This window comes from Vombatus ursinus, unplaced genomic scaffold (assembly GCF_900497805.2).
Source record: "Vombatus ursinus unplaced genomic scaffold, bare-nosed wombat genome assembly UNPS02014778.1, whole genome shotgun sequence".
Taxonomy (NCBI): domain Eukaryota; kingdom Metazoa; phylum Chordata; class Mammalia; order Diprotodontia; family Vombatidae; genus Vombatus; species Vombatus ursinus.
The window spans coordinates 63462784-63483617 of NW_020954556.1; the positions used below are offsets into that span (position 1 = coordinate 63462784).

Below are 20834 nucleotides of genomic sequence, written 5' to 3' on the forward strand. Positions count from 1 at the left end.
TTTCCAGATGCTGCATACAAATAGATACAACTTCAGTGCTTCACCACCTCTATCTTCCTGTTTCAGCTACTCTGTACAAGAGCTGGACCCCACCTCCCCACATCCCACTGGAATTAGGATAAATCTTGCCACTGGGGCCTACCATCCCCTGAAGAGGATCCCAACTCAGTCCATCCTTTACTCAACTATCAAATTGATTTTCCTAAAGTGTAGGTCTGACCATGTCAGATACCCTTCCCAGTCTCTCATTCAATACACTCCAGTGGCTCCCTATTACCTCCAAAAGCAAATATAAAATCCTGTTTGGCTTTTAATACTCTTCATAATCTACCTTTTTAAATATATTACTCCCGGTCACATACTTTGTGATCTAGTGACACTGGCCTCCTTGCTGTTCCTCCCACAAACAACTCATCTCCCAACTGAAGGCATTTTTACTGGTTTTTCCCCATGCCAGAAAAGTTCTCCTTCCTTATCTCCACCTCCTGGTTTCCCTAGATGCCCTCAAATTCCTTTTACAGAATCTTACCTTTTACAGAAAAGTTTTCCTGACCTCCCTTAATTTTAATGCCTTTCCTCTAAGCCTACTCTCACTTTATCCTACATACATCCATTGTAGATAGTTTTTTGCATGTTAAGACTCAGCTCCTTGAGAGCAGGGACTGTTTTTTGCTTTTTATTCCCAGTGTTCAGCACAGTACCTGGCACATAGTAGCTGCTTAATAGACACTCCCTACATCCACAGAAAGTCTATCTGAATATCTAATTAACTGGATACTCCATGCCCACTCTTATGCAGTTATCAATTAGAAATAATTTATTAAGTACCTACTCTGTGCTAGGCACTATGCTAAACTTTATGGATAGAAGGAGAGGTTTATTTTTCATTTTGTCTTTGGTGTCCTGAGCTATTACCACAAGGCTTCACACAGCATAGATGCTCATATTTTTCTCTTGTTCGTTTTTAAAATTAAAACAAAATTAATTTTCTTTCCTTCCCAGCTCCCAATTCTCCTCCAAAGGAAAAGTAAAACAAAACCTCAAACCCAGGATTCTTAACTTTTTTTTTTTTAAACTGTCCTGGACCTTTTAACAGTCTGGGGAGGAGGTCTAACGAGGCCTTCTTAGAATAACATTTTTAAATGAATAAAATACATAAGATTACAAAGGAAAACAATTATGTTAAAATGTTGTTATCAAAATGTTTTCTTAAAAACCAAGTACACGGACTCCAGCTTAAGAACTCTGGCCTTAAACGCTTAACAAGGTGTGGAAGTTACTAAAAGACTCCAGGCCACCTTCCAGTTGCCTCGCCTTTTCTTTCTAGTCATGCGCACAAATCTCGTCGGATCTTCGACTACATTTCCGGAAATACTGAGCCAAGACTCCGCTTCCGTCAGAATAAGGCAGGACTCTTAGTCGCGGTTGCCAAGGAAACGCTGATTGATGCTAAACAGAAGCGAGACGCACCGAAACACTCGATCCAGAAGTGGGGGCGGAGTTGAAGGAGAAGGGAGGGAAGAGCTGGGAGGCCTGTCCTCTGACGTCACTTCCGCTTCCTCTTCGCTTGCGCTCTGATGGCGTGGCTAATTCGACTTCCTTTTTCACTCTTCTTTGCTTCCTGTAGCGGCACCAGGAGCTGTGGCTCCTCTGGCCTTCGGCCCTCCCTCCGACCCAACGAGTCCCGCGGCCGCTCCTGGCGAGCCGAGCTGCCCCCAGGGATCGGGAGTGTGCGCTGAGCGGAGCCGGCTGCCAGGCCCTGCCTCGGGGGTCTTTGTGAGCGCGGGGCCGGCGATTCTCTTGGCAGGTGCCTGATCAGGCCCTTTCCTGAGCTAGCCGCCCCCCGCCGGCCCTTGAGCCTCTCTCGCTGCTCCCCGTCTGCGGGGAAGGAGAGCTGGCGCAGCCCCGGGTTCTGCTCCCCCTGAGCACCCGCCTGCCACGTCCTGGTCAGGCTCCCCGCGGTCCTCACAACGGCTTTGGGGCTGGAGCCGCAAGTGCTCCTCGTGTGCCTGGTCCTTGAACCCCCGGGGTCTGGGTTGTTCGTGAGCTCCCTCTGCGGAGGGTGGGGGGGGGCGGGAGGGACTGGTTCTGCCCATGGTCTGGAAGGGGCAAGGTAGTCTAATGCTTGTCTTGGGCCGTTTTTCTTTCCCAGTTCTGCCTTCTGAGCCCTCTGCCCTTCTCCAGGGTGGGAATGGCCCCTGTATACCTGACAGCGCCAGGCTGCAAAGTGAGTTGTTTGTTCTTTCCGGGAATTTTGCCTCAGTCCTCAAGGGGAGGTTTAAATTCCCAAATGAGTCATTTCAAACTTTTAAGTACTTTGTACATTTAGAGAAGGAAGATAACATAGGGTCTAGCTGTGCATCTGAATTTTTTTCCTTCATAGCAGTCTTCTCTCATAGAGCTGACATTGGATTTACAGTACAAAATAAAATAAAATACAAAAGGTAAGGTAGAGGAAAAAGTTCAGATAAGATTTAACTGGCCACTATTTCTGGGGTATAACATGGGGGAAAACAAGTAATCAAGACAGTTGTTGTAATACAAATTTAAGTGTTTGGATTAAATTTTTTGTTAAAATTTAACATTGTGAGAATGGCTATTTATGGGATTATACAGTGTTAAGCTACAATCTATTTTAGAATTAAGTTGGGAGGCACTGTGGTGAAGTGGGTGAAATGTTGACGTGGATCCAGGAAGACCTGGGTTCCAGTTCTGCTTCTTAATACTGTGAAGATTTTCAAGTTTTTAACATTGGGCCTCACTTTTCTCATTTGTAAACTAGGGGAGGTAATTCCTACAGTACAAACATGACAGGGTTTTTACCAAGTTCAAATGAGATGATATTAGCTATTTAAATGTATGCTACTAATATTAAAGAGTAAAAAGTCATCTACAGGATAGCTTTAGTATTATTGAATTAGGATGAAATGGTGCAACAAAGAAGAAATGACACTAGAGAATGTTAATAGAAATGATATTTAATAGTTAATGGAGGATGATTGCTTTGTAACCTCTCAAGAGTCAGTTATACTTGGAGTGTGATGATGGATATTAGTGTTGTGTACTTAATCATGAGACTGTTATTAAATTATCAATATTTGAAGGAAGTATATGATTCATGTGTGCTCACTTACAGAGGTGGTTGTGATTGTGCTATGGGACTTAGCCTTTTTTAGTCCCAATTTTCTCTTTTATTTCAAATGACAATAAATTCTTGCATTTGTTTCACAGGGTTTTTGTAAAAAAAAAAAATACTTCATAAGCCAAACTCATGCAGTCTACAATGTAAGCTGTTATAGTTGTTTGTACATAATAAAAAATATATATAGTTGGTACTCACTATACATTTGACTTCAAACCACTCCCTAAAATTCTTTCCCAATTTGCTGTTCCCTGAAGGTCCAAAAGGAATCAGTAACATTTAAGGACGTGACTGTGCATTTTACGCAGGAAGAGTGGGGAAACCTGGACCCTTCTCAGAAGGAGTTGTACAAGGATGTGATGTTAGAGAATTACAAGAACCTTGTCTTCCTAGGTAAGAAGAGCTGTCCTCTGTGACTCAGATTGTTTCCATAGTTGTGTCTTTCTTAATACACCTAACTAAATCAGAATTTCCTATGTGGTAAGTATTTGAAAATTAGTGTTTGCTATTCGGAAACTAGTTTGCTAATTCTCTTGTGGCCATTGATGGAACAGAAGTTGCTCCTTGATCTCAAGTGAAAGGCCTTAACTGTGTACAGCTTGAAACTGGGTGGTTGTTTGTGTTGCCTCTGAGTTGTGCTTTCCCATTCTCTGTCCTTTCAGGTCAAAGATTCTCCCCTGTAGTTCCATTACAGGTACCTGAGGACAAGAAAGTTTCATCCTCTTACTGGGAGTGGTTCAAAACTAATTTTCTTTGGGATCACTAGTCTGTATATCTCAGGAATGCAATGCAGTGGATTTTTTCAGAGGTTCTCTATACCATCCTTTGGTCTTTCTTAGCATGCCTCTTCACCCTACATAATAAGTTACTGGTGATAGAATAACAGACCTCTGTCTTCAATGCATTTCTGTTTCTAATGAGCAGGACTTACAGTTTGGAAACCAGATGTGATCTCCCATTTGGAAGAAGGAGAAACTCCTTGGATACAGGACCCAGAGGTACTTTGGAGCACCTCTCCAGGTGAGACATTGGAAACCAGGCATATGAGAGTCATCGTAAGCCATATTTTCACTGGTCTTTTGGGGGATGTGCCAATGATACGCTGGACTTTGACACCTTCTTAAAGGACCCTATGTCTCTGGACCAGAGCTGAGGCTATCTGGCATGAGCTGTCAGCAAATCTCTTTGTTAACATCTTTCCACTCTTAGGTACCTCCAATTTTGGGGAAAGAGTTTCCTTCAATCAGAAATGTATTGTTCTCTTCTGTTTTTACTTTGGATTATCTAAATCCCAACAACCATTCTTTTGCTTTGTTTCCAGTGATGATTCTTTTTTAAAATATGTGTATTAATTTTAATTTAAAAATAAGGGAAAACATCCTATTTTTCTCTATATTCTCTTTTCATCTGTTTTTCCTCCATGTTCTCTAGAATTAATATTCTGTTTTTCATGTAATTGTGATAGTGTATATTCTCATTCTGCATTCCCTGCATAGGGTTTCCTGGTTTTATGTTCTTAAGAAATGACAATGATAATGGTATAATGATTATCCAATTTTACTTACCCACAATCTTTTCAGCCATTCTCCAAGGATAGGTCATTTCAGGCTGGATTTTTGTTATCAGAAATAGAACCTCTGAGTATTTGTATAGAGAGATTTTTCAATAATATACATAGGTTTACTATTAATTTGAGGCAGTGAGGGGACATAGAGCACTGGAATTAGAATCAAGAAAATCTGAGTTCAAATCTTTTCTCAGTTTAGCTGTGTGATCCCAGGTAAATATCACTTAACCTCTCTGTGCCTCAGTATTGTCATCTATAAAATAAGGAAATTGAACTTAATGGCCTCCAACATTTCTTTGAACTCTAAATCTCTGATGCTATGATCCTATAAATAGTGCGATCACTAGATCAAAAGGCATAACTGGTTTTGTTGCTTTTCCTATCTGTCTTGCTTTTTAAAAGATTATTCAGTAATTATTAAGTAAAGTATTTGTGCTGTTCTATAGTATTGCAGAGTTGTTTCCACATACAACTTTCTATACGTAAGAGGGTTTGAACAGGTTGGGTGTTGATAATTTTGTTTCTAGAACTGCCTTTTTGTGCGCTTTGACCTTGTATCCATGGGGTAATAAAACCATCTAAATGGTCCATTCCTTAGACTTTAGATGTCTGGTTTTTAATAGAAAGATTCATGGAAAAGATTTTCCCTATTCTCTTTCTTACCTTTTTAGATATCTAAAACTCAACATGTCTTAAGAAGTCATCATCTTTTCCCTCAAATCCTCCATTCTAACAGACTTCCTTCCCTAATAGTGTGCCCTTCTACTTATCCATTCTCCCAGAGTCAGTGTCTTTCTCCAGGCTTCTCCCAAATTCACTCCACATAACCAGTCTGTTGTCAAATCTTGACATTTCTATTCCAAAAGCATCTCTTATATACTTCCTTTCTCTCTGCTCACAGAGGCTTATATCACCTCTTGCGTGAACTTTTTCAGTAGACCAACCAGGGTTGGTCTTCCTGTATCATGGCTCCCCTCACTCCAGTCCATCTTCCACTCAGATGTCAAAATATTCTTCTTAAAACACAGGTTGCCTGCCATGTTATCCTTGTTATCATGTTACCATGTTTACGTGCTGAATAAACTTAAGTGGCATGCTCTAGGATCAAATATTAAAAAATCTTCTTGACTTTTAAAGCCATTCGTAAATTGTTTTCTTAGCTTCTTTACTTCACCCTGCATTAGTTCATGTAGATCTTTTTATGCTTCTCTGTGTTCATCATTTCTTACGTCACAGTAATATTCCATTACATTTGTGTATCACAGTTTGTTTAGCCATTCCCTGATCAGTGGTCATCTTTATCCAATTTTTAGCAGTCACAAGAAGTGCTCCTAAAAAGTGCTCCTATATTTATATTATCATTTATATAAATATAGGAGCACTTTTTGTGATGGCTGAAAATTGGATAAATTTTGTTACATATGGGGACTTTCTTTTTTTCACTGGCCTCCTTGAGTTTATAACCTAGTAGTGAGACCTCTAGGTCAAAGAGTTTGGATAGTTTAGTTTGTTTTCATAATTCCAAATTCCTTTCCAAAATGGTTTTACTGATTCACAGCTCCATTAACAAGACACTCGTGTGCCTGTTCTCCCCAAATTCTTCCAACATGGACTATTCCCTTTTTTTGTCATTTTTACCAGTTTGTAATCTGAAGAATCAAGATTGTTTTGATTTGTATTTTTCTCCTTTTTATTTATTTAGAGCATTCTTTCATGCAGTTAATAGTTTGTAAATGAAAGAATGAATAAATAAAATATTTATTAAGTGCTTGATATGTGCAAAGCACTATGCTAAGTGCTAGAGATATAACCAGAAAAGTAAGAGAGGCCCTTCTCTCAAAGAGTTCACATTCCAATGGAGGAGATAACATATGTGGAAGTTTCTACCTACATGTCAGGTGGAAAAGTCCTGTGGTCCTTGGGTTTTTGTTTCTTTTTTAAAGTTGATGACCTCCTTGGGATTTATGCATAGTGGTAAAGTCTCTTGGTCAAAGGGTGTAGACATTTTAGTCACTTTATCTGCATAATTTCAAGGTGCTTTCCAACATGGTGGTATGAATTCACAGGTCTGCCAGTAGGCATGACTTTACCTGTTTTTCTGCAAATCTTCCAACATTAACTATTCTCATCTTTTGTTATCTTTGCCAGTTTATTGAGTGTGAGGTGAAACCTTGGGATCGTTTTGATTTTCATTTCTCTCATTAGTACTTTGAAGCATTCTTTCACATTGTTGTCAGTATTTCTCACTTTATCCGACTCTTTGTTCCTATAGTATCCTTATAGGGACTTACTTTTTGTCAGCTATTTCTTTCATTTTGTCTATATATTTTGGATCACACTCCTCCTACTAGTAGGAGAGAAACACCATTCTATAGTACTCCATAGACTATCTTACCTTCTTCCTTCCCTACTAAGACAGAAAAACCACTCTACCACAGTCCTTCCACTGGAATCCTCGTCTAGCTTGCTTGGTGGGAAAGGGAGAAATGCTGTTCCATCCTCCTTCCTCCAGGTCACTAGCCCTAAGTCTTGTCCCCATTTAGGTACCTCTACCCCTTTTTAGCTATACATTACTGCTGAAAACCCTGAGAGAACTCTGCTCAGAGGTCAGTCCCTAAGTTGATTAACTTAACTGAAATCATTCCTCAGTGATTAACAAACTCCTACCCCATTATACTCTCCCTATCCCAGTGATCCTGAAATTCTACCTGTGATTATTCAAACCCCTTTCTCTGTCCCCCACTACCTTCTCCCTTATTTCCATATCCCTCAATTCTAAGCTCCCTAACTTCCCCCCCTAAAGCTACCCATCCCTTCCACTCTATTATCTGGACTGGCTGGTCCATATGTAACAAACTTGTTTCCATAATAAGTCTTTTCCTTTCCCTCACCTTCTGTCTTCTGGCTCTCAATGAAATTTGGCACCCTCCTGATGACACATCCTCATTGACAATCCTTTTCCTTACTGGTTGTAGTTTCATTCGTATACCCCAATTTTTCAGTCTAGGTAGGAGTTAGAATATTCCTTGCTCCTCATTGCCACTTCCAGACTCTCTTTCTACCACCTTCACTCATTAACTTCTCCTTTGAGGTTCACTCAATCTATATTTACCACCCAATCAAGATTCTTATAACACTAGTTCACTTGGCTTCTTTCTTCATTGAGTGCAGTACCTGTCTCACAGTCTTTCTTTCCTCCCTATCTCCTCTCCGTGTTATAGGGGACTTCAGCATACATATTGATAATCCATCAAATACCCTAACCTCATAGTTTCTTAACTTACTCATTTCCTGTGACCAATATTCTTCCACTCCACCTCAGATACATACAGAGGTCATACTTTTGAACTTGCTGTCGCCCACAGATTTCCAATTCCATGTTCATAAACTCTGAAATCCTTTTATCTGATCATCTTTAATCATTCCTTATTTTCCACCTTGCAGCTGCAAACCCTGTTCTTCATTTTCATTGTGATTTCTAATCCCATCCTTCAGTTCTTTTCCCAGACCATCACTCCTGCATTGACTACACTTTCTTCCTTTCCCCTAAATGACCCCGTGGTAAATCATTTCAGCTTTACACTATCTTCTTTTTTTGAGTCTTTCCTCCTTATCCCATGTGCTGATTTTATTCTGGTAAGCCCCAGCCTTGGATTATTCTCGCCATCCTAAGAAAATCGTGAGACCGTGTTGACATTGTCCACTATGAATTTATTTTACATAATCTTATGTGGGCCCTTACTGTGGCAAGGCAGTCCTTCTAAACCTTTCTAATGAACTCACTATTCCATTTGCTACCTTTTCCAAACATTTTCATCTTTTCCTCAAGCCTCCTATAGTGCCCTTCCCCCAACCTTCTCAGTTTGCCTAGTATTAATTTTTTTTTTAAGAAACAAGAATGCTTTCATTTATTTGTTGAATAATAGAAATCTGTGGTTTGAGATATTCCAGTCAATGAAGGAGGAAGGGACAATAATAAGACAATGTCAGAAGACAAACTATATTTGTTACTTACTTATAAATATTTCTGAATAAATTGTTAAAATTCAATGTCAAGAAATGCAAATATGCCACTAATTTTTGTTTTGTTTTTTTAACTCAGTATAAATTCTTTTGATGTTTAGTAAGGTTTGTGTAGGGGATTTATGAGATTTTTTTTATGTTTCTATAGATTCTCTTTAGTAAAAATCCTCTGGTGTTGAACAAGGTTTGAGTTTTTACAGGTTTTATCATGTTTGTTATTTTTGTTCTTAAAAATAAAATTTAGGCATCTTTTGTTTTTACATTGCCTAAATTTTTGATCATAGCCCTTCCACTTCCAGAGAGCTATCGCATACAACGTTGAATATATTTTAAGAAGAAAAATAGGAGGAGAAAAAACAGTCATCAAAGCCAATAAATACATAGGGAAAAAAATCTGAAAATATAGGGATTGTTCAATACCTATGAACCTCCTCCTCTGCTAAGGATTGGCAATGGGGGGGTTTGAGGTGTCTTTTCATAGTCTTTCTTTGACGGCCAAGACTGGTTCTTTGTAATTCTTCACCATTCTCTTCTAAATGTCTTGTGATTGTTATTTTCATAGACTTTGGCAGTGTAGCTATATGTGTTATTATCTTGGCTTTGCTGCTTTGTCTGCATCACTTTAGGTTAGGTCTTTCCTTGAAGGCTTCCATATATTCATGATTTTTTTTTCTTTTTTTTGTGAGGTTGGGGTTAAGTGACTTGCCCAGAGTCACACAGCTAGTGTTGTATGTCTGAGGCTGGATTTGAACTCAGATCCTCCTGACTCCAGGGCCAGTGCATTATCCACTGTGCCACCTAGCTGCCCCTATTTGTGACTTTTAAAAGGCTTCTCTCCAAAATGAGCCCTCTGATGCCTGATAATGCTTGACCTTTCACTGGGGAATTTCACACGTTTATCATGTTCATAAGATTATGATTTATATGGTTTCTCTGCAATGTGGAGACTAATTCTTGACCTATGGGTGGTCTTTCCCACCTTCATTATTTTAATTCTGCTCTGCACAGTAATGAAACCTCTGATGGGCAGTAAAGGTTGAGTTGTAGTTAAAGACTTTTCCACACTAATTACATTTAAAACATTTATTGCCATTGTGAACTCTCTAATGTTCATTTAGGTTTCAGTTGTGACTGAAAGCTTTTCTACATTCCTTACATTTTGAAGACATTTCTCCAGTAGGAATCATTTTAAGATTAGCCACTTCAGTCAGCTATCTTGCATTTCTCTCTAGCTTTCACATTCCCTGGCATTTTCCAAATTTGAGTGTATTACATGTATGTCACATGTGCAATGCATATGTACTTAATATATATCACATTATATGTAAGGCTTCTTTCTATCGTAAATCCTCTTGTATTTAAGAAGATCTGATTTTAAAATGAAGACTTTCCCACATTTAGTGTATCATAGTAATAATAATAATAATAATAGTTAACAATAGTGCTTACTATGTTCCAAGCACTGTGCGAAGAAGTTTGCAAATATCTCATTTGATTCTCACAACAACCTTGTGAGGTAGGTGCTGTAAGTATCCCCATTTTATAGTTGTGGAAACTGAGGCAAACAGGTTAAGTGATTTGCCCAGGATCACAGAGCTAGTAAGTGTCTAAGTTCAAATTTGAACTCAGTGCATGTATGAGGATTCTCTACTGTATCAATCATTAGATGATTAGACTCATATTTTACTGAAAAAATTAAAACCATTCACCTAGATCTCCTTCTCCCTCTCCTCGTTTCACATCACTCAGATGCCTTCCTTCAGTCTCCCTATATAATCCCTCTATCACATGAAGAGGTAGCCATTTTCCTTGCCAAGGGAAACCCCTCTACATGTACAAATGACCCCATTCCATCTCATCTTTTCTAGAAGATTGCTTCCTCTTTGATCCCCATTCTCTCACTTGTATTTCCCCTGTCACTGCTATTCCTCAACTGCCTATACATTTTCCCATATTCTGGTTTCAACCTCATCACTGGACATCAACTATTCTCCACAGTTACTAATGATCTTTGAATTGCCAAATGTCAATCTTCATCCTTCATCCTTTGAACCTTATGATCATTCTTTTCTCCTTGATACTCTCTCAAGTATCTCCTTTGCCCACCAAGAGTGGGTCACAATAGTATTCCATTACATTCATATGCCACAACTTGTGTTCAGCCATTCCCCAGTTGATGGGCATCCCTTCAATTTTCAGTTCTTTGCCACCACAGAAAGAGCTTTAGCCTTTATTTTCTTATATTCCCCTGTTGTCCACTTTCTGAGTCCTCCCATTTTTATGATACACAGAATTGCCTCTACTACTGTAAAACTGAGGGAAGTTACATTTCACTACTCTTGGTTTCTGCCCCTAGTAGCTTCTGGTGCAGGGTCAGTGCTAGCCCCAGCTGGATTTCTGTCCCCTTTTCTTCAGGCCCAGCTCAGCCACTCAATCTAGTCCTTAGCCCTAGTTACTCTTCTAGAACTTTGCCCTTTCTATTGTGCCTGGGCTGGATCAGTGTCTGTTCCCTTTTGTAGGTATTATAGTGAGTTTCTGGAGAATCTCTTCCTTGGGGGTCCCTAACCTAAGTACTACCCCAGGCTGTCCAATTCACCCCACTCATTTTGCTGAGCCAAATCACTGTCTACCTTAAAGGGTATGCCTATAATCTCTACAGAAGGGAAAAGATTCCATTGTGAGTCCCAGGCACAAACCTGCAGGTCATTTATAACGCATAAAGTTATGTGTTCCTGACTGCCTACAGCCAGGAGCTTGAAGCTATTTGGGAAAGGTACAGAATGTGCTCTTTCAGGATTAGTGTTCTCTGGTGTTAGTACATAAGGCCAGTACATAAATGATTGTCAGAGTTCTTTCTTATTCTGGAGATTTTTCTGTAATTGCTCTACATCTGGTGCATAATTTACTAGGACTGGAAAAAATGTTTGCTCTTTATTGTTCATATGACCAGAATTCTTACCTTCTTTAAACTATTTTTCCACCGAACTAGTTTTGTTTTTTGGTGTTTGGGGTTTTTTTTGCATATTTCCTGGCAATTTACTTTGAATAGGTCATCCTTAGTAGTTCTTTTTGAAGGTTCATGAAACACTTCTGGGCTATCTGTTTACACACACACATACACACTCACACACACACACACACACACACACACACACACACACCTCCCCCCTTTTGGTGTTCTGCTTAGTTAGTCTGTTAAACTGATGTGCCTGTACTAATTCTTAAGCAGTACCAAATAGTTTTGTTGACTTTTTTTTTTGTAATAGAGTTTGAAGTTTGTTGTTGCTAGACCCACTTTATTCCTACCTTTTTAAAAAAAATTAATATCTTTGCTGTTCTTGACTTTTTATTCTTACCTCTAACACAATGAGCAAGCATTTATTAAACACCTTAGGTGTTAATCTGTTCTAATTCCCACATTATCAAGTCAGGAAACCAGGGTCCCAGTTGGTTAAATAGCCCACTAAAATGGCAGAAGCATGATCAGAAAAGGCTTCATATAGAAATGGTATGTCAATTGGATCGAAGTAAACTAGAGATTCTAAGGTAGAGGTGGGGCAGGGGGATGACAGCCATAGCAAACGTGTGGAGATGGGAGATAAAGTGCTGTGTTTGAGGAGAAATAAAATTGATTTGCCTGGATTATGATGTACAAAAACGGAAATAATGTGTATTAAGGCTGAAAAGCTATGAGAACAGGTTTCCAAAACAGGTTTTTTTTTCATCCTAGTAGAAATCAGGAGCTACTGGAGTTTATTGAGTTAAGGGGATGACAGGGTCAGATATGTAGTTCAAGAAAATCATTTGAGAAGCTTTGTGGAGAATGGTTTGGAAAGAGGTATAAGGTAGGAAAAATATTTAGGAGACTGTTGTAATAATCTAGGTGAGAGGTGGTGAAGCTCTCCACTAGAGTGGTGTATGTATGAGCAGATATAAAGAATGAGATTTAAGAAGTAGTGTAGAAAGAATAAAGTTTTGCAACTGATTGTATATATGAGAAGGTAGAAAGACATGAAGAATCAACAGTTACAATGAAGTTACAAACCTGGGTGAATAGAAGGATCATAGGGTGGTAATAGCCATGATAGAAGTTTAAAAGACAGGTGTTTTTGGTTAAAAGATAATATGCCTATTGTACATCTAGTGTGAAATTTCAAGTAGGTAATTGGTAATGGTGAGACTGGATCTCAAGTAAGAGACTAGGTGGATGGGGGCGGGGAGGAGAGAGAGAGACAGACAGAGATCTGGGAGTTGTCTACATTGAGAATAATTGAACTCATGAGAAATGATTGGCTCAGCAAGAATGAGTATTGAGAAGACAATAAGACAATCTAGGACAGAGACTTGTGTACCCACAGTTTAGGGGCATAATATTGTTGTTGAGCCAACAAAAGAAATTTAGGAGTAGTTAGACAGGGAGAAAACCTAAGAGTGTCATGAAAAGCCAAAAGGAGAAGAAAGTGTCTAGCACAGGAGGGTGGTGAGTAGTGTAAAAGTGGTGCAAAGAAGTCAATAAAGATGATTGATTATAAAGTGTCAGCAGGGGAGGGAGAAAAGAAGAAATTGAAGTGACTAACGTAGATAGGGTTTTCTAAGTGTCAGGAGAGAAATTCTGAAAGACAGAGTTCCAAGCAAGAGCATGATCCATTTATTAGTAAGGCTAGCAGTTACTGACCAGAAAGCTATGTTAATTGTTTTATGGGACCTATCTACATCTTGTAATCTTTGCTTAGGTGATCAAAACTACCAGATTTCCTGTCTCTTTGGAACAGATAAAAACTCCCCTAATTGTATAAGGGCAGGCAAGGACAGACACCATATCTTTTGGGGATGGTACCAAGTTAATCTGTAGGGCTTAAAGATAACAAATAGATGTAGATGTCCTGGAAATATCCCAGGGGCTACTGGTATGAAAGATAACAACTTTTAATTATAAATTTAAGCTAACTCAGAAAGCTAAATTCTTGAGCTGAACTCAAGGACATAGAAAGGGGACTTAAGCAGATATAGAATCAAATATACTATGAAAATAATACAATAAGGAATCAATTACTAAGTAGAATTAATTTGAATTTTTCAGTTAAACTTTTTGTGGCTTCCACTTTTTATTGTTGTGGTTGTGCTTTCCATTTCCATTTGATTTATTGTGTATTTTTCCTATTTCAGCCTACTTTGTATTATATCCTGTCTTTCCATGCTTTCATAAACCATCAAATTCACCATTTCTTAGAAAAATTGAGAAAGACGACAACCTTACTAAACTTACTTTGTGATATAACTGTAGTCTCAGTACCTAAACCAGAGAAGGATAAAGGAAAGAAAGAGGATTTTAGATGATTTATCATTGGTGAATATTGAGTTGTCAAAAAAAAATTCATTATGCTGAAAAGACTGTAGTGATATATCTAAAAATTATTCATCATAATCAAGTTGTATGTTTACCAGAGTTGCAGAGATATTCCCTATTAGGAAAACAATCATATTGAATACAAAAATATGCAAACCACAGTTATGCCAATGAGTGTAGATAAAACCTTTGACAAAGTATAATACCTTCTTAAGCTAAATATCCCACAAAATGGAGGCATAAAATGAAACTTTCTGAACATAAGAAGTATAAGTGAAAAGCTATCTTTGTATACAATAGAGGAGACACTAGAAATTTTCCCAATAAATCCCGGAGTATAGAAAGGACACCCCATTTCTCTGCTGTTATTTGACCTAGTTCTGGAACTCTAATGATAGAAATAAAACAAGAGCAAGAAATTAAAAATATTAATAATAGGCAAAGAGTAGATAAAACTCCCTCTTTAATGATGAAATTATGGTTTATATAGGAAACACCAGAGATGCAACAAAGAAGCTTAACTAACATCTTTAAGAAAAGGATGGGTTACCAAATAAATCTGCAAAGAGCACTTCTTTATAGCAATGATAAAATTCAGTATAGAGATTTCTGAAAATGACTACAAAATGCATGAAATATATGAGAGATAGTCAATAAGACACACTCAAGACCTATTCTCGCTTTCTCTCTCTCTCTGTATCTATCTTATCTCTCTTGAGACTTGATCTCCCTTTGTTGCCAGACTGTATGTGCTTGACGTCAACACTGCTGTACAAGATGTTGCAAAAATCTTCGTGAAGTTTTAACTTTAATATAAGTTTTAACACTATACTAAAAGACTTTTGAGACACCCTATATAATAAAAATGAGACTACCATATAAATTAATTCACAGATTTATTACTCTTATAAACAACCAAGGGGATATTTCATATTGGCAGACAAAGTAATAACATTTATTTGAAGGAATAAAGGAGCCAAAATCTAAAGGAAAGTTTTTTTTTTAACTAGAGTTGAAAGAGGGAAATAGTACTTCTCTACACCTCCAAGTAAATCAGTTGTTACCAAAATCATTTGACACTTTAAAAATTACAAACGTATTTTAGTAGAGTGGAATAGGTAAAAGATGGATTTGAAATAATTCTTTTCAACAATACAGTTTTACTAAACCTGAGAACAAAAGTTATTTGGGGATGAACTCAGAATTTGACAAGAAATTGCTGGTAAAATACTGAAGTTAGGCTGAATTAGGTTTACACTAACATCTTAGTATTTCAATAAATTCAAAATGAATATATCAACTTTTATTTTTTGTTTTTTAAAAAAAGTATGATTTATTTAAACATTCTTTTTTTAAAAATTTTGAGTTCACAATTCTCCCTCCATTTAGCCCCTTCCCCACTCATTGAGAAGGTAAGCTATAAATATGATACCAATTATACTTGTGAAATCATGCACAACATATTTCCATATTAACCATGTTGACCCCCTCAAAAAAGGCCAAAAAAAAAAAAGAGAGTACACTTCATTGTGTACTCAACTTCATCCGTTCTCTCTCAGGAGGTCAATAGCATTTTTCATAAGTTGTTTGGAATTTTCTTGGCTCATTGTGTTGATTGGAGTAGCTAAGTCTTTCACAGTTGATCATTATTATAATATTGTTGTTATTATGTTCTTTTTCTGAAATCCTGCTCATCCTTTCTTAGTAGCATAATAGTATTCTATCACAGTCATGTACCATAACTTTTTCAGCTATTCTCCAATTGAGGGACATCCCCTCAGTTTCTAATTCTTACCCACCACAAAAAAAGTTGCTATGAATATTTGTGTCATATAGTCCTTTTCCTTTTTCTTTGATCTCTTTGGGATACAGAACTAGTAGTGGTATTAGGTTAGAGGGTATGCAAGTTTTATATGCCTTTGGACATAATTTCAAATTATTCTCCAGAATAGAAAGACCAATTCACAATTCCTCTAGCACTGCATGAGTGTCCCTTTCTTTCTACATCTCTTCCAGCAACAAACCTTAATTTTAGAGATCATATCAAATAAAAAAGAACCAGACCAGGTAGTACCTTTCACAGTATTGGTTCAGGGTGAATTTTAGGCAAAGAATGATAACCACAAATCATAAAATAGATCATTTCAGTTACATGAAACTGAAAAGCATTGGTGCTAACAATGAAAAGATGAGAAGGGATACTATCATTTGAGGAAAAACACCTATTAATAACTCTGATAGTAGTTTTCTATCCAATATACAATGGGAAGTAATACAAATATGGAACAACAAAAACTTTTTCTTGAAGGACAAATGTTTCAGGGATATGGAAAAAAAGTCTTATTAATGTTAATAGAATTGCATGCTATTAAGAATTATATGAAAGATCTCTCTACATTTCTATTAAGATGAGAAATGTAAATCAAAAGTACTGATGTCCAGAAAATTGAGAAAGACTAGAAGTCATAGCCTAGAGGGAAATTGAGCAAGCCATAATTGGCCATCCCAAAGCAAAACAAAACCCAATAGGTGCTGTGGTTCTGGTCATTTTAGAAGCCAATGCTCTTAAGTTTCCAGTAGTACAGAAAGAAAAGAACTCCACTAAATTGTCATTTCCAAACATGTATGATTATCATAATGAGAGAAAGTAGAGATAAATATTGCTACAAAAATGTTATATGACATTTCAGCAAAAGACCTATAGCATTATATGAAAAAATAAATGTTGATCATTTTCTTGATGGCAAAGTCAGAAAACTGTTTACTGTATTTTCTTTTCAAATTTAGTAGGAAATGTTTACATTTTTTTTTTTCTTTCAGATTGGGTGACTAGGCCTGGAACTAAGCAGTTAACAGAGAAAAGACTTAGAAGGGATGGTTCCTATGTCTTTAAATTGGGAGAAGCATTGAAATATTATGTCAGTTTGGAGAAGCAGGAGCAGAACCGTGAGGAGAAACATTCTAGGCAAGTAAAAATCATCCAAAGGAAAAATCCTAACAAATTTAAGACTTTTCAGGCTTTTAAATTCAGTCCATTTTTCTTAGCTGATGTCCATATAAGAAGCTCTCCATAAATATGATATACATGAGTAGAATTTCAGACATTATTCAATCTTAAGCAGTAGTTAATAGATCATTATCAAAAGATCAATTTTCTAAATATAATGAACATGAAGATTGAGGTTATTCAGATATTTTCAATAGCTTAGAAATTACATGAATGTAATTCATGTAGGTAAGCTTGGCAACCACAATTCATCCATTATTTCTCATCACAGAATTCCTATTGGAGAAAATCTCCATAAAAGTCATGAATATACCAAGGCCTTCTGGAATACACACATGGTCGATCATCAAACAATTCACAGTAGAGAGAAGCCTTATGAATGTAATTATTGTGGAAAGGCCTTCCGTTCCAGCTCATACCTTATTCAACATCAGAGAACTCATACTGGGGAGAAACCTTATGAATGCAGTGATTGTGGAAAAACCTTCCGCTGGAGCTCACAGTTTACTCAACATCAAAGACTGCATAGTGGAGTGAAACTTTATAAATGTAATGATTGTGGGAAGGTATTCCCGAATAGGACATACCTTACTGAACATCAGAGAATTCATACTGGAGAGAAGCCTTTTGAATGTAATGATTGTGGGAGGACCTTCCGATGGAGCTCACAGTTTACTCAACATCAGAGACTGCATACTGGCGTGAAACTTTTTAAATGTGATGATTGTGGCAAAGTATTCCCCAATAAGACATACCTTAGTGAGCATCAGAGAATTCACACTGGAGAGAAACCTTATGAATGTAATGACTGTGGGAAGACCTTCCGATGGAGTTCACAGTTAACTCTTCATCAGAGAACTCATACTGGAGAGAAACCTTATAAATGTAATAATTGTGAAAGGGCCTTCCGTAGCAAATTACACCTTACTCGACATCAAAGACTTCATACTGGAGAGAAACCTTACGAGTGTCATGAATGTGGTGAGTCTTTCCGGTGGAGCTCACAGTTGACTGTACATCGGAAAATTCATACTGGAGATGCTCCTTACAAATGTGATGATTGTGGGAAGGTCTTCTGCTGGAGCTCACAGTTTATTGAACACCAAAGAATCCATACTGGAGAAAAACCCTACAAGTGTAACGACTGTGGAAAGGCCTTTGGCTGGCTCTCACAATTTACTAGACATCTAAGAATACATACAGGAGAGAAAACTTACAAATGTTATGAATGTGGAAAGACCTTCCTTGACAGCACATATCTTACTGAACATCAGAGAATTCATACTGGAGAGAAGCCTTATGAATGCAATGATTGTGGAAAGGTCTTCCACTGGAGTTCATACCTTACTCAACATCAGAAAACTCATACTGGAGAGAAGCCTTATAAATGTAATGAATGTGGAAAGAACTTCTGCTGGAGGTCACAGTTTACTCAACATCAGAGACAGCATACTGGATTAAAGTTATATAAGTGTAATGATTGTGGGAAATCCTTCCTTAACAAGACATACCTTACTCAACATAGGAGGACTCATACCAGAGAGAAGCCTTATAAGTGTAATGAGTGTGGAAAAAACTTTCGCTGGAGCTCACAATTTACTCAACATCAGAGACTGCATACTGGAGTAAAACTGTATCCATGTAATGATTGTGGGAAGTCATTCCTTAGTAACACATACCTTACTCAACATAAGAGGACTCATACAAGAGAGAAGCCTTATAAGTGTAATGATTGTGGGAGGACCTTCCGATGGAGCTCACAGTTTACTCAGCATCAAAGACTGCATACTGGAGTGAAACTTTTTAAATGTGATGATTGTGGAAAGGTATTCCCCAATAAGACATACCTTAGTGAACATCAGAGAATTCATACTGGAGAGAAGCCTTTTGAATGTAGTGATTGTGGGAGGGCCTTCCGATGGAGTTCACAGTTAACTATACATCAGAGAACTCATACTGGAGAGAAGCCTTATAAATGTAACAGTTGTGAGAAAGCTTTCCGTTGCAAATTAAACCTTAATAGACATCAGAGAATTCATGCTGGAAAAAAATAAGTGTAATAATTGTCAGTGGCCTTTGGCTAACTCTCTCAACTTACATGACATCTGTGAATTCATACAGGAGGAAAAATACCTATCTATGTTACAAATACAGAAAGACTTGCCTCAACCACATATATTACTGAATTATTAGAGAATTCTACTGGAGAGAAGCCTTCTGAATGTAACAATTGTGAAAACACCTTACATACCAACCCACATGTTACTGGACATAAGAGACTCCAAATTGGAAAGAAACTTCATGAATGTAGGAACATTTTCCACTGGAGCTCACAGTTTACACAGTATCAGAGAATACAAGCTCTTATGAAAGTTGTACTTGAGAATTTTTTCTCAAGTGACAACTGAACATCAGAGAATGTATACTGCAGAGAAACATTATGAACATAGAAAGGCTTTTCATGAAAAGTGAGCTCTTCCTCAACATCAGTTAACTCATACTGGAGAGAAACCCTATAAATATAGTGAATGTGGAAAGATCTTTGAGAGCAGAGCTGTTACTCAAAGTCAGTGCTCATATCGGAAAAAACTTATGGAGATAGAAACTTGTGAATGTAATTGAGAAGACTTTCAGCTAGTTGAGCTGAGTCTGAAAGGAAATCAGGAATTGAATGAGGAGATTTAAGATTAGAGGGCAATTCAAGTATGGGGTTCAGAGTGTTCAAAGACAGAGTTGTAAGCTGCATCGATATCATATCGAGATTCTCTGGAACCATTTCTCCTCAAAACCTCCACCCCCAACTTTGCTATGTAGATTAGGACAGGTCTTGCCCTGAAAGGCAAGGCAGCTTTCCCCAAGACTTAATTGGCAAGTAGGTTAAGGCTCAAGCTGTCTGGCTGTTGATGCATCTTCTTTAAGTTATGTTAAGATAGCTTCCTAGTCATATAAGAACATAAAAAAGCTAGACTCCCAATTCTTGGGGATTTAGCACATTCTCCCCTGCTCACCAGATTTGTTTCCATATGTAGAAGAAAGGTGGCCTGTCTATCCAAGCTAAGTGTTGCACCCTTATTGAGTATCTTTCTTATGCTATGGCTAAGTAAATCTTTTAACCATTGAATGAGAATGAGTGTCTCATTCCTTTATAATATTTGACTTAAACTAGTGGACCAGCTTGAGGCAGGCCTAGTCCACAACATTCCATTTATCTGGATCAAAGTGCCTGGAGAGGAATAATGTGTGAGTACACTAGAGATAAGAAGGGCCCTGAGTGTAAAGAATTTTCAATGACGGAGATGGTTATATTCTAGAGCAGGGATGGGGAACCTGTGGCCTGGAGGCCACATGTGGCCCTCTAGGTCCTCAAGTGCTGTGTTCTGTGACGTTTGTATTTAGTCAAAGGGCCACATTTGAGGACCTAGAGGGCCACATGTGGCCTCCAGGCCACAGGTTCCCCACTCATGTCTAGAGGCACTAAGGAGCCACTGGAGTTGTGTAGGACAAGTAATATTATTTCTATTGTCAGACCTATGAGTTAAGAAAATCACTGGATGTGTGGAGTATGGATTTGAGTAGGAAGAGGCTAAGGCAAAGAAACCAAATAGCAGGTTATTTGCAATAGTCTGAGTGAGAAATGTGATGAGGACCTGAATTAAGGTGGGAGCTATATGGGTGAAGAAAACAGGAAATATATCCATCTTTGTAGAGAGACGATTGATAAGATTTGACAGCTGATTGGAAGTAGGGA

At 37.8% G+C, this 20834-nt stretch overlaps 1 protein-coding gene across 2 annotated transcripts; it reads left to right on the forward strand.

The window, feature by feature from the left end:
- Positions 1-1700: 1700 nt before the first annotated feature.
- On the forward strand, positions 1701-20404 carry LOC114045258 (zinc finger protein 420-like). Of its 2 annotated transcripts, none has more exons than XM_027865134.1 (6): positions 1701-1807; positions 2153-2227; positions 3400-3535; positions 4067-4162; positions 16900-17044; positions 17358-20404. In XM_027865134.1, exons 2-6 carry the CDS (start codon positions 2192-2194, stop codon positions 19138-19140), a joined length of 2196 nt encoding a protein of 731 aa, XP_027720935.1. In that variant the 5' UTR covers positions 1701-1807; positions 2153-2191; the 3' UTR covers positions 19141-20404. The 2 variants fall into 2 exon arrangements, with proteins under 2 accessions (XP_027720935.1, XP_027720936.1); XM_027865135.1 differs by having other exon boundaries at positions 1712-1776.
- The last annotated feature ends 430 nt before the right edge of the window (positions 20405-20834 follow it).

Bases quoted from the DNA above. Each gene is read 5' to 3' on its own strand.
- LOC114045258 (XM_027865134.1), top strand. From the start codon at position 2,192: ATGGCCCCTGTATACCTGACAGCGCCAGGCTGCAAA. The intron at 2,228-3,399 runs GTGAGTTGTTTG...TGTTCCCTGAAG, and splicing joins TGACAGCGCCAGGCTGCAAA to GTCCAAAAGGAATCAGTAAC. The intron at 3,536-4,066 runs GTAAGAAGAGCT...TCTAATGAGCAG, and splicing joins CAAGAACCTTGTCTTCCTAG to GACTTACAGTTTGGAAACCA.